Source organism: Podarcis filfolensis (genome assembly GCF_964270895.1).
Source record: "Podarcis filfolensis genome assembly, chromosome: 17".
Taxonomy (NCBI): Eukaryota; Metazoa; Chordata; class Lepidosauria; order Squamata; family Lacertidae; genus Podarcis; species Podarcis filfolensis.
The window spans coordinates 40,682,084-40,696,282 of NC_139621.1; the positions used below are offsets into that span (position 1 = coordinate 40,682,084).

A 14,199-nucleotide genomic window follows, 5' to 3' on the forward strand; every position below is an offset into this window, starting at 1 on the left:
ATGTCAGAGCTAAACAACTAAGTTAAACTGTTTTCATGTAGCTGAGTGGTAATTGCAGCTACCTTCTGAAAGGACGCTCCTACAAAAGGAGATTAGTTACTTTTGTTGGCATTGAACCACCACTTAACTACTAACAATAGTAATTAATTTCACCCATGGGGGGAATATTTAAACAAACAGCTATTTCCATACAAAATCACTGTATAAATTTCAACAGAAACACCAAAATAGTCATTTCAAAGAATGCAAGCATGCCTGCAATTACTAGCAGACACTGTGACAATTCCTTCTATTATTCCTTCAGCTGGATGTTAGGATCTTCCTCAGTGTGTAGCAATTCTTTTTTATATATATCCCAGTTTGGATACCTGATACTATTCTTCTTTAAAAATTTGATTTGATTCATTTTTTTGATGAATTCCATATCAATAAAACATAAACTAAAACAGTGCTAACGAAAAAGGATCTCTAAAGTAAATAAGAAGTGGCCTTGTTAGGATATCTAAGAATACACATACGGTACATTCAAAAATTATTCCTTAACTGACTTCCCATCCCTTTCTTCCAAGGTTTCCTCTTATCTCCTCTCTTTCTCCCGTTGTCTTGGTGTGTAGCAGTTCTAAGGGAACTAGACTGTGCTCAGAATATTTAACAGTTCAGCCTGGCTCACCAAGAGAGCAACTACTCTGCTTTTCACATGCTTGCTTCGACCAAGTAATCCAAGGCACAACAGTACAAACCTTGGTGAACAACAGTATGCAACAAGCTACATTTCAACTATTAAGCAAGGCTTGCAACACTAAGCTTATCTCAGAAAGCACTGTTCAAGTCACTAAGACAAAGTTAGGTGCCTCTCATATCTCTTTCAGCAAAGACTCTCCTCCCTGCAAGAGAGGGGAGTGGTTGTGGGCGGGAGCCCAAGCACCGCCCCTAGCAGGGGGCGTCAGCCCCCTGCCTCCACCTCACCTGGCTGGCACCCACGCCCCTCGGCAGGCACCCAACCAGGTGCCTCAGAGGGGGCGTGTTCAGCAGCCTTTTGCTGCGGCGCCAGCCTCTCCCCGGCCTCATTCTTCGTCGTCGTCGCATCGCGAGTCACCCACCCTCCACTCCCTTTGAGTTAGGGCTTAGGTCATTGGCCTTGCTATGGACCTTAGGTTGGTCGCCCTGGTTGTCCGGGGGGCCTGGTAGGAGTTTTTCCATTTGGCATTAGGCTTTTTGGTTTTTTCGCCTACCTCGTAGCAATCGTCACAACTTTCGTGGTATTGGTGGGTAGGTTAGGCACTGGAATAATGTGTTGTGGTGTGTCGAAGGGCTAGGTGTGGCCATCGCCTATGCCTTCAATTTTTGGGTATTCCGTTAAAGGAATCTGGCGGTCATGTATTCTGTCCGATGCCTGCTTGGCGGGAGGCCATGGCACGACCCTCAGGGGAGAGCCTATAGTTGGATTAGCATCAACAGGCTCCGCCTACTGGTGAATAAACCCACTTGTTTTAGAGATCCAATGCCTAAGCCAATACCTTTTCACTGCTGTAATCAATAAAGTTGTGGCCTTTCCTTGCATCACGTGTCCTTGTGTATTCATTTCACATTGCGGGGGTCGGGTCCTCGAACCACAAGGATGTATGCTTCCACGTAAGATATGCAGAGAAAATAATTTCAGAAGCAAAAACTAAATTTCCCTAAATATTCCTAGTACAATATTTCTGGAGATTAATACTTTCAGTAGGAGAAACGACTTTGGAATGTATATATTTATAGTTTCAAGAATTTCTGGCAAGCCCCGAGAAGGCTACAACCGAGTATTCACGTAAAAACTAATCCATTCCGACGAGTCGAGAGACGAACTAGACGAGACACCAGGAACAAGACAGCAGGGGCTCACCTGACCTCCAGCCATCCATTGCTGCTGCCTACCAGGATGAAGACGGGGAGGTACAAGATGGCAGCAAGGCTGGTGTGGTGAAAGAGTGCTCTTAAGTGAATGCCAAGGTGTGTATGTATGCGGGACTCCCCAATTTTCACTGGGACTGCAGGGCACAGTGAAGGAACATTCAACAACTTCCTGCCATGCTGCAGTCCTTCCCCATCCCCCCAAAAGCCCCCTGTTAGCCAGAAAAATGATCCTACTGTGGCAACTTTGTCCTGATGAGAGAGGATGTGATATTGACACAATGGCTTGCAAACCAGTGCTGTACAAGCACAGCTTCTCTTGGTATTGATTTGAAGAAGAAGGTGGTTCATGTGCCCAAAATGTGGTACATCTGCACAAAGTACTAACCTCTCAACTTCCCTTCAAATGCATATCATTTTTTTAAATATATAAATACAGATTTTAACGCAGAAAGAGCATTATGCTTCTCTTCAGTTGCCAAAAGTACTGAAGACAGATTCGTACTTCATGCAGAAACAAATTTGATTGCTGTGTGTTCTGTACTGTGGTAGGTTACCCCACTTACATGCAACAGCAAACTAGGGTTTGCCACTGATTTGGAAGAAGGGAAAGAAAAACAGAGCGGGGTGGGGTGGGGTGACAAACATGCACACATATTTAAACATCCATTTACGTATGTCTTGCAACCCTCATTGGGCCAGGGTTTCTGAGACATATGTTCACACACACATGCATATTGCAGAAATATTGAAGATGGTTCCACACTTTATGCAGCAACACACCAAGGACACTTGCAAATGCCCAGCCTAAAGAGGCAGTCTACGCAGGCTCTCGCAAGTGCCCAGTCTCCACAGCTTTTGTCACCATCCGCGAAAACCTCAGTAGAAAATCCATTGCTCTTCTAGCAATTTTCTTTGGGTGAAGCGCTATGAGGTGGGTTTTTTTTGCAACCAAATGTGCAAATTTCATGAAGTAAATAAATGAATGAGAATTAAAACCATTTCTGCTAAATTTCATCACCATTTCAACTAGAATCATCATCAGATCTAGAGATGGTACAGTTACAATTACTACTACAGTGGGACCTTGGTTCTCAAACGCCTTGGTACTCCTACAACTTGGAACCCAAACACTAAAAACCCAGAAGTAAGTGTTCCAGTTTGAGAACTTTTTTTAGAAACCGAATGTGCTCTGTTTTGAGTGTTACGCTTCCGATTTGAGTGTTACATTTCGGTTTTGAGTGTTACGCTGAGGTCTGTTTTTGCTATTTATTTTGCGTTTTTGTGACTTTGTGGAACCCAGTTCAGCTACTGATTGATCGATTGTGTGACTGAAGTACATCCTTTATTGCTTTCATTTTATGGGTCAATGGTCTTGTTAAATAGTAAAATTCATGTTAATTTGCTGTTTAGGGGTTGTTTTTAAAAGTCTGGAATGGATTAATCCATTTTGCATTACTTTCTATGGGAAAGCGCGCCTTGGTTTTGGAACAGACTTATGGAACGGATTAAGTTTGAGAACCAAGGTACCACTGTATAACAAGGCATGTTTCACGCGTCATCCAAAAAGGAGGAAATGGCATGCATGTTGGATGGAAACACACCGACACCTGACAAAGCACTTGTCCTATTCTTTGGAGAACTTACTCTGATAGGAAGTACGGATCCGTTTCGTTAAATCAGGATAAAAGTTAGACAGGCCACGCATGCAAAAGTTGTCTTGGGAACATGCCAGAATATCAGCAGCAGCAGCAGGCAGAGGAAAGAGTGGGGAAAAAACAGTCCAAAGTGAAAGGAAATGATAAGAGCATCTACATAAGCCCAGGTGAAGGAACCTTCACACCTGTCTTCACAGCCCCTCTGAGTCAGAAGACACACCAAATAAATTAATTTAAGAACTAAAAAATGTGGGATGGATACTGGAGAGCCAGTAAAAGAGAGTGCAAGTATGTAATGTCTTTTTTTAAAAAGCCATTTCTGAAAGGCTTAGAGAGTTTTGCTGTTCCAAAATTCATTTCATCCTTTTCCCCCAGTAGCTTAATTGCTGCTCTAAAGTTTCACCAGGTAAGCTGTAGTAGAAACAGTCCAGTGGAGTTTGTTGAATACGTAGGATGTAAGTGCCAAAAATAAACAAACAAAACTACTACATCTGACTTCACCTGGGAGATTAAAGGTTGATTCATTTATTCTTGGATTCTCCTTTGCACCTTGGTCAGCCCACCTGTCTGTTATGCCAAGTTTGCATCCTTGTGCCACTGAAAACTGATCCTGAGGACCAAGCATGACGCACAATATCCATAACTGATCACTCAGCTTTCTTGCTAGCTTTGGAAGCAGTCGTGGATTTGCACCAGGGTTAAAGCCTTTGCTCCACACCATTTTCCCAATGGAAATGAGCCCCTGAAGCTGTCACTAGCCTTTGTTGGAGGGTAGGAGGAGGAAGACAGAAAATAATTGCTGCACCGTGGCTTATTTCAAGTGAGCAATTTCCAGCAAGGAAATGATTTGGGGCGTGGGTATTAAATCTCTCCTTCCTCAGGTTCAGGAGACAAATCCAGATTCTGCTCCACCCCCAGCCGCTTTTAAGGTTCAAATAGGTGTCAGGGAGATTTAAACATGGATTGCCATCATCATGTGTGTTTGCTCTTAGCTTTATTTATGAAGAGAAATAGCATTTGGAGAACAGACTTAAGGTGTCCTCTGAACTTCCTACCAATTGAAAAACCAATCTGCTCCCAATTAGGTCAGTGAGAAAATGCTTACTGACCAATGGAAAAACAGAAAGGATGTGTTTTAGTCATTAGGCAACTCCTAAAGTATGTGGATAGTCGTCTTGGAGCACAAGACAAAGATGAAGGAGCAGTTCAATTCAGTTGCATTTGAAGACGGATCAAACCCACACTTTCCCGAACAATATGAGAACCAAAACACCGCCATCCTTCAAAATTCACACTTCTCCACAATTTGTAACCCAATTCTCCAACCAAACAAGATTTACAAAACTGAATATATTAGGGGGAAATGTGGATTAGAATGAACTTTCTGTTGAACATAACATTAAAAAAATGCCTTATGTGTGTGTATGGGGGGAACGGCTTGCAAAAAGTGTGTGCTACAAATGAGTAATTCGCCCTAAAATGCCAATGACTTTTCAGAAGGTTTTTTAAAAAACAATTAAATAAATAAATGCAAACTGCTGCAGAGATTTGGAAAACTGAAAAAAGAGAGAGAGAGAGAACTGATGCTTCCACCCCTTAAAAAGGTAAAGGTACCCCTGCCCGAACGGGCCAGTCTTGCCAGACTCTAGGGTTGTGCGCTCATCTCACTCAAGAGGCCGGGAGCCAGCGCTGTCCGCAGACACTTCCGGGTCACGTGGCCAGCGTGACAAGCTGCATCTGGCGAGCCAGCGCAGTGCACGGAACGCCGTTTACCTTCCCGCTGGTAAGCGGTCCCTATTTATCTACTTGCACCGGGGGTGCTTTCGAACTGCTAGGTTGGCAGGCGCTGGGACCGAACGACGGGAGCGCACCCCGCTGCGGGGATTCGAACCGCCGACCATGCGATCGGCAAGTCCTAGGCGCTGAGGTTTTACCCACAGCGCCACCCGCGTCCCCTACCAGCAAGTAAAGAGTAGAAGCCCTAGAAAGCTTGGGGGAGAAATTGGGGATGTTGACTTATCGCCATACTCTCCACATGTTTGTGCAAAAGAATGTATGGATGTGCTTAGGCTGTATGAGTATGTATGCTTATGGGCCGCCTACTTCTGCCTCATCCCATCCACCAAAGGGTATGTGTTTACCTGCGAAGCTGTTGGGTCTCTTGTGTTTGTCCTATTCAGCAGTATAACTATTTAAAAACCTCACTCCTAGACTACAAGCAGTGGAGGCTTTCAACCAAATCATAGCTTGAATCCAACCTTGAAAGAAATATTTATTATGTAGTTGTCTAAAACAAATTAATTTTTTTTCAAAGCATCCAAAATACAATATTCTCTCCCTGTCAGCAACTATCCTGTAAGCTTTGCTGAAGAGTGGATTTCAAACAAGATAAAACACAAGTAAACAAACACCTGATTCAAAAGAGTAAGCTCTATGCAGAGCTTCAGAAAACTCTACATAGTGTGATACTATATCTGAAATTTGTGATCTTCATACTACTGCACTTAGGTACCGATGATTAGATGTTCAGAGTTTGTTTCATTTGTCTCAACTAATGTTTTAAAAGATAATAAAGGCATAATGCAAATTAAACTTTTCTTAGCTTTCTGAAGGATTTAACAAGGGGAGGAATCAAAATGCTAACCAAGAGCACAGGGTAGCTCAGCATGAAAGTTGTCTGTTCTGAACTTCTGAATCATAGAACTGTAGAGTTGGAAGGGACCCTGAGGTGAGCTAGTCCAAACCTTTGCAATGAGTCTCAACTAAAGCATCTATGACAGACTGCCACCCAACCTCAGCTTAATAAACTTGAATGAAGAAGAGTCCACCAGCTTTTGAGGAAGTCAGTTCCACTGCTGAACACCTCTTACCACCAGAAAGTTCTTCCTGATGTTTAGTCAGAATCTCCTTTCTTGTAACTTGAATCCATTGGCTCGGATCCTACCCTCCAGAGAAAACAAGCTTGCTCCATCTTCTACAAGACAGCCCTTTAGGTATTTGAAGATGGCTATCTTCTCTCCTCTCAGCCTGATCTTCTCCAAGCTAAAAATACCCTCAACTGTTCTTCATAAGTCTTGATTTTCAGAACTTTTATCATCTTGGTCATCCTTCAAGATCACCCAGAAACATCAGTTGGTTCAGAACACAGTGGCCAGACTGGGATTTTATTTAGATCTCATGTAACCCCTGCTTTAAAATCAGCTGCACTGGTTGCCATTTTGTTTCTGGGCCTAATTTAAGATGCTCATGTTAACATTTAAAGCTCTAAATGGCTTAGGCTGCATCCTTCTTTACAGATCCTCTCAGGTGTTAAGATTGGCAGAGAGGGCCTTCTTCACAGCTCCACTGCCCTCAGAAGCTTGGGTGGGGTGTGGCAGCCCAGGAGAAGGTGCTTTTAAAAAAATAATAATTTTAATGTCATGTTTTAAATTGTTGTAACCCACTACACAACCTAAGGGTGAAGGGTGGGTAAAATAAAATAATAATAATAATAATAATAATAATATCAGTACATGACAAGCAGTCTGTCCGGTGCTTTTCATGTCGTTATGAACTTTCTCTCAACTCGCACACATGCATTTTTAACCAACCCATTCCAAAAACTGCAGGCAAGAAGAAGAGAAAATGCCATCCAAGTTCTTCCTAAGTACATTTCATGTCCTACCTGCAGTAAACTGCTTGCTTCTGCGCGGAGAACGAGGCTGGCGCTGATAAGGATCACTTGACCCATAGAGCTCAAGACTCCCCATGCTCAGCAGTGTGGACTTCTGCATAAAATCCACAACAGCCAAACCATTGCAGTTTCCAAATGCAACTCTGTTGAAAGAAACATTCTTCAAGGACGCTGTGCTTTGGTATTATCTGCTTCAAGCAATGATCCAGCCACAGTTAGAGGAAAACGTTGGGTTATGCATGACTCTTCATTCCATTTACACCCATCCCCAACCAAACGCTTCTTGCGATATGGAAATACCCCTCCAACTCTCATTCAACTGACGCTGAAACACGTCTGTTCACCCTGATCATGCATTTCATACATACAATACACAGCTTGTCATGAACCTGGATTCCAGTTTTCCAGCTTGGGGACGGAGGCCATGGAGCTGCAGAATGGGAGATGGAATTGTCCTCAGAACCACCCTTGGATGTCCTCAATGCACTGGAAGCTCTAGCACGATGGAAACTCATCTCTCCCACCTCATGAGGCTGCATTGTCATTAGGGATGAAAATTCCACAGATCTCGGATTCCAAAGTGGACTCAGCTGATTTAATCCAGGCAGTTCATGACCCAGGTCAAATCATGTCTACTTTAGTCTGCTTTAGAATCTGTAGCCGTGGAAACAGGGTTCTAGTGCTGCCTCTGGTTTTTTTTAAGAAAAACGTTCTCCTTTTATAACACTCCAGAGGAAGTCATCTGGCCACTTACAGCCTGCTGTGGCTAACATGCGGGTCTTCTTGCCACCACACACACCACACACTCCCTGGGAGCAATGGGGCTTGATTGTTGGAAGAACAGCAGCAGGCATCACTCAGTTAGTAACCAAACCAAGGGATCATTCTGTTGATAGTTAGGACTCAGAAACACTTATGCTTGCCGTGTGCCTAGAAGGCATGTGTTTGAGCAGTTTTGCCATTCTCCTGCTGCTCGCCCGCCCCCCCCCCTGGGAAAATAAGCTCTTTAGCACCAAAGGACACGCTGCAGTGCAAAGTAGTGCAAGCAACACTGGCTGGCAGAAACATGATCTCCTGAAGAAAATTAAAATATTTTGGGTTATGTTATGAACTAAGCTTGGATCCTAGAACAATAGGCAAGTAAGATCCTAGAATGCAACAACTGATTGGCTTGTAGGAAAAGACCAATCAGGCTCCAGGAGGAAGTTAATCAGCCTATTAGGCTGGTAGGATCATAGAATGCAACAACTGATTGGCCTGCAGGAAAAGACCAATCAGACTTCAGGAGGGAAGCAGAATCAGCCAATCAGACGGGACTCATTGTGTAAATAATGTATATAAAAGCCTGAGGTTTGGGGGGCAATCAAATCACTGTTTTACAAGCTGCAATAAAGAGCATGGAATCACTACAGGACTCTGCGTGTATTTCAACTTACAAGCCGTATGCGGAGTTTGCTGCTAGGCTGGTTATCTGTTGGGGAGAGTCGCCATCAGCGCACACCAACTGAATCACAAGGACCGCTTGGTAACCAGGAGGCATCCTCACAGCACGAGTCTTAACACTAAGAGCAAGAGGACAAACTGTGAACAGAATGACCAAGCGATACCAGAAGGCAGAATTGCAAAAACTACTTGGAGGAGAGAACTTCCCGTTGCATTACCTCTCCTCTCATTTAGGGTTGGCAAACATCCGGAATGTCCTGGACATATCTGGAATACTGCAGCTGCAAGCAGCATCCGGACAGAAATAGGCGAAATGTCTGGGAAAATCTGGGTGTATGGCAACCCATGTTGGCAGTGTATTTTTTGCCGATTTTCCTCAGAAACGTCCAATTTCTTTGCAATTTTGCTCCAAAAAAAGACAGAGAAAGCTCAACAAATTTTCTGTCAGGATTTTCACTCTTTGAAATATGGCAACCGTGCTTTCATTGGTTGTAGTTGTTGTTATGATTTGGTTTCTTACCCTCCCTTCAGCATGAGGTTACACCTATTTATAAATATTGTAATTTAGAAAAAACTAAAAGAGATTTCAATCAGCAGAATAGGGTGGGTCATAAAATATATATCTAATGTATCAAAGGCCAGGGCAAAGAGGTGTGTCTTCAGCATGTAAAGAAAACTATGCAATGTGGGTGCCAAACGGGCCTCTGTGGAGAGGGAATTCAGTTCTTAAGTATGTTCCTGGAGCTGCCTTTTCATCCTTCCTCTTCTATGCCTATAGAATTGTAGAGTTGGAAGGGATCACAAGAGTCATCTAGTCCAACCCATTGCAACGAAGGAATCTTTTGCCCAACAGGGGGCTCAAACTCACAACCCCGAATTTAAGTCTCATGTTCTACCAACTGAGCTATCCACCTAGTAAACATCTATAGTTTTCAGAAGAGACTGTGATTTAGGGCAGAATATCTGAAATAATCTACATAGGCAATAAGAATTTTTTTCTCTCAAAGGTTTTCTCTAAAAAAAACTCTGCTGTACCTAATGTATGGAAGCCTGAAGATAAACTGACTCAGGAGGTCGGATTGATTGAAGCTTGCCATCACAGGCCAAGTCACTCACTGCAGAGAGCAAGAAGTCAGTCTGTTTACCAGTCAGGGGGACTGCTGCTACATGGGACCTGATCAGACTCTGGGAGTCAATCAGCGACCTCGGTTGGTTACTGGATGCTGGTTGTGGCAGGACCTCCCAGACTGGCCCCATGTCATGGACGGACCTGTTGACAACTCCTTCAGGTTACCCAGCAGACAGGCAAGGTGAAAATAGCAGGCTAGAAAACAGGCTGCCTGGTGTTGGCATCTGTCTATCTCAAGAGGCAATGGAGTGCGCTTCCAGAGAGAACTACTGGAGAACCACAGCGCCTGCTGTGGCTGCAGAGACTGGTAACGTGTAACTGCGATCCCCCCATGTTGTTTTTGCTACATTAGCAGCACCAAAGTGACCTCGCTGGGAAGCAAGCCTGGGCAGTGCGTCTGGAGGCCCTGGGCTGCCCAGAAGACAAAGTCTCCCCCCTCTTGGCCTCTCCGGTGTGGTCCAAAGGAAAGCAGAGCAATATGTTTGGCACCAGCTTGGCTGCAGGAGTTGCAGCAGTACACGGTGCCATCCAACTGTCGTAGGTACTCTACTTCGGATTTGTGTAGGGTTTACTCCGTAGCCTTTTCCTCTCCCAAAGATGTCCTGCAAGACAGTCTGTGGGAATCAATAAAAACTGGGGCCATGTTTAACCCACACTCTGCCTCTGTATGTCACTGCTCCTTCACACCTGCTTCCTAATGCCCAGTGCTTGATCCACCAAAGGAGACTATGTGGTCAAAACATTTGGCTAGTATACTTCCTATATTTTTATCTGCCTCTTTATGTATCATCTTTGATACACCATCATCATCCTGTTTAATTTCAATAATTTTTATCTCATCACTTATTTATTTAGACACACTAGATATGAAAAAATAAAAGTAAGTTACAACTGGAAAATCAAGCATCAATTAAAATGCCTGCTGGAATAAAAAAAAAAAAGGCAGCAAGGAAGCCTGTCTGACCTCAGCTGGAAGGGAGTTCCATAAATTTGGGTCCACAAAAGCCGGTAAAGGAATGCCACCTCATTCCATTCCACTGGCCATTACTGGGTTCTACACAGTGCAATAGAAGCCAAGCAAATCTAAACAAAAAGAAATCCCTGCCTGCCTTAAGGAATTTTATATCCTAAGCTTTGCCAGAAGAGAGGACAACAGAGGGAGAGGGAAACAAACCTTTCAACCATCTAAGCTGTTTACCTGAGACATGGGATACTGTCCTTCATCGTTCCTTCAGATGCCACAGTGTTTGTACTGCCTGAGAGATCTTTTAAAGATGGAAGAGGGGTAGAGGCATTTGGAAAGGGAGGAATCATTTCTGCCTCGGGACTAATGATATCTTCGGCCTCACTTTGGAGGTGCACCTCTAAAGACTTAAGGAAATTAAAACCTAAGTTATTTTATGAAATCAGAGTATTTTCTGCATAAAAATAAGTAGCAGGAATAAATCTGGTCAGTTCCTAGTATAGCAATCAAGAGATTCATTTGATAAGGTATTAGTTCAGTTAAAATGAAGGGGAGGAACGAATTAAGGGGAGGAATGAAAATATCATCAACACTAAATATCCTCCACAGAACTTGCCCATTAACCAACCAATACCTGCCCCCCAACAACAACTTAAGATGAAATTGACTTTCATCTAAAGAACTAACACAAATGGGATGGAAAGTCTTATAACCTAAGACCTGAATTTCGAGGATAACAATGGGCTTTTTGCTCTCTCTTCCTAATAATAATAATAATAATTTTTTATTTATACCATGCCCTCCCAAGCCAAGGCCGGGCTCAGAGCGGCTTACAAGCAATAATAAAAACAAGATGAATGATTACAACTTAAAAACAAAAATAAAAAACAACATTAAAATAATGGAACATTAAAATATTAAAATGTAGCCTCATCGCAGGAGGAGAAGGAAAAGAAAAAAGAAAGAGAGGGAGGGAGGGAGGGAGGGAATCAAATTGGCTCCAAGCCAAAGGCCAGGCGGAACAACTCTGTCTTACAGGCCCTGCGGAAAGAAATCAGATCCTGCAGGGCCCTGGTCTCGTGAGGCAGAGCGTTCCACCAGGCCGGAGCCAGTGTTGAAAAGGCCCTGGCTTTGGTTGAGGCTAATCTAACTTCCTTAGGGCCCGGGACCACTAGGGTGTTGTTATTTATGGACCTTGAGGCTTTCCATGGGGCATACCGGGAGAGGTGGTCCCGTAGGTACGAGGGTCCTAGGCCGTGAAGGGCTTTAAAGGTCAAAAGCAGCACCTTAAATCTGACCCTGTACTCCACCGGGAGCCAGTGCAGCTGGAAAAGCACTGGCTGAATATGCTCCCATGGCAGAGACCCCGTGAGGAGCCTCGCTGCAGCATTCTGCACCCGCTGGAGTTTCTGGGACAGCTTCAAGGGCAGCCCCGCGTAGAGCGAATTACAGTAGTCAAGCCTGGAGATGACCGTCGCATGGATCACTGTGGCCAGGTCGGGGCGGGAAAGGTAAGGGACCAACTGCTTGATGCGGCGAAGGTGGAAAAATGTCACCTTGGCTGTTGCTGTAACTTGCGCCTCCATGGAAAGGGAGGCGTCAAGGATTACACCCAAACTCTTAACGGAAGGCAATGGCACTAATTGGGCCCCCGCAAGAGAAGGGAGTTGGTCTCTCATCCCCATGCCATCCCGACCTAGCCATAGGACTTCTGTCTTCCAAGGATTTAGTTTCAATCGGCTCCCACGAAACCATCCAGCCACAGCTTCCAAGCATCTGGTCAGTGTGTCCGGGGCCGAGTCGGTGTGGCCATCCATCAGCAGATAGAGCTGAGTGTCATCAGCATATTGGTGACAGCCCAGCCCAAAGCTCCGGATAATCTGGGCAAGGGGGCGCATAAAGATGTTAAAAAGCATCGGGGAGAGAATTGCGCCCTGCGGCACTCCACACACATAAGGAGTGGCGCGACGACATTTCCCTCCCTAGTGCCACCCTCTGTCCCCGACCAGAGATAAAAGAGCACAACCAGTTACGGGCTATGCCCTGTATCCCCACGTCTGCGAGGCGGTGGTCCAGAAGATCATGATCGACCATGTCAAAGGCTGCTGACAAATCTAAAAGGATCAGCAGTCCTGACCCGCCTCGATCCAGTTGTCTATGGAGATCATCTGTTAGGGCAACCAGAGCCGTCTCCGTCCCAAAACCAGGACGGAAACCGGACTGAAATGGATCTAAGCATGAGCTAGAAGGTACTTATAGCAGTTGTTCAACAGATTCATCGCCATGAATTTGGGCTCCTGGGAGTTTTGTGCCACTAATGTTATCTCAGAAACAGAAACACAAGGTTATTATGAAGAAAGACAGTACCACCCAGTAAAATGTTTTGCTTCTGAGAATTTGATTTTGGGGTTTTTTTTTTTAAGTATTCAACTGGCTCAAATGCAATCTGTACCCAGGGCCTTCCTACATAACAGTTCACAGTAGTACACATGAAATAGTGTTACAATCACTTGCGTATATTATATTGTATATATTTATACATTATAAAGAGGAAGTTAAAACGTGCAGTCATTATTGCATTGCCTATTTCAAACATAGTTCTGTGTTGCAACATCCCATCTATCTGAAATTTTACTTGATTTAACAATATCTAAGCTTTTCACTTATGCTACATGCAACTCTGGAATATGATATGTTTCAAAACTCCCCACCAAGCCTTGAAGTAAGCAATGCAATATATAAGCAAAACTCATGAAAACTTACTGAGATTTCAGTATTAACTTCATGCTTGCTGAATCTGTAAACAATAACATAGGCAGAGACTCCTGCTACACAAAATAGTCTACTTTCAGGGCACCAGTACATCAACTGGATGGCAAAAGGATCCTCTTCTGTGTTTTCTGGCGTAGGTTTTCCTTCTAACTTCTGCTTTTCAAAAACCTTTGAGGTTTTTAACTTGTATAACATCTGCAGTGTAACTGGAGAATATTGAAGACATCTATTATATTGCTTTAAACTAGATTAATATATGCTCATTATCTGTAAATATCACAATCTGTCTTTTCCAGTATTGTTAGATACTACAGTGAAACAGTGCAAAATGCAGCATTATTGAGTTTCATACTAGATCATATCTACCGTTATCTGTTCTCTGCTCTCAGAGAAGACCAAAAAGAGAGACATACCTTAGCAACAGGATAGAGCCCTGCTCTTTTAGGGCGTATGAAAAAGAAGGTCAACCTTTCAACATAAGGAATCCTCTACCTTAGAAAAATTGAAGATATATGATGGAATCCAATGTAGCACTAAGTGGAGCAGGTGTGTGCAGAACAAGATCGACTCATGCAATGGGACTTAACCCCCCTGCACTCCCTCCAAACCTGTTCTGGAGTTTCCCCCACACCACCAGAGCAGTTTTACTGGGTGGAGAGGAGATGGACCA

The 14,199-nt window shown here is 43.9% G+C and overlaps 1 protein-coding gene across 5 annotated transcripts in view; it reads right to left on the bottom strand.

The window, feature by feature from the left end:
* Positions 1 to 14,199, bottom strand: part of STXBP5L (syntaxin binding protein 5L) — a 68,812-nt gene that overhangs the window by 16,589 nt on the left and 38,024 nt on the right. For 3 of the 5 annotated variants that reach the window (XM_083592911.1, XM_083592913.1, XM_083592910.1), the window contains 5 exons: positions 13,521 to 13,735; positions 10,992 to 11,164; positions 8,658 to 8,783; positions 7,213 to 7,364; positions 3,538 to 3,609 (listed from right to left, as the gene is read on the bottom strand). In XM_083592911.1, the coding sequence (XP_083449037.1) occupies positions 3,538 to 3,609; positions 7,213 to 7,364; positions 8,658 to 8,783; positions 10,992 to 11,164; positions 13,521 to 13,735 (738 nt within the window). The remainder of the gene's footprint in view (positions 1 to 3,537; positions 3,610 to 7,212; positions 7,365 to 8,657; positions 8,784 to 10,991; positions 11,165 to 13,520; positions 13,736 to 14,199) is intronic. The other 2 variants (XM_083592914.1, XM_083592912.1) reach the window with 1 other exon arrangement.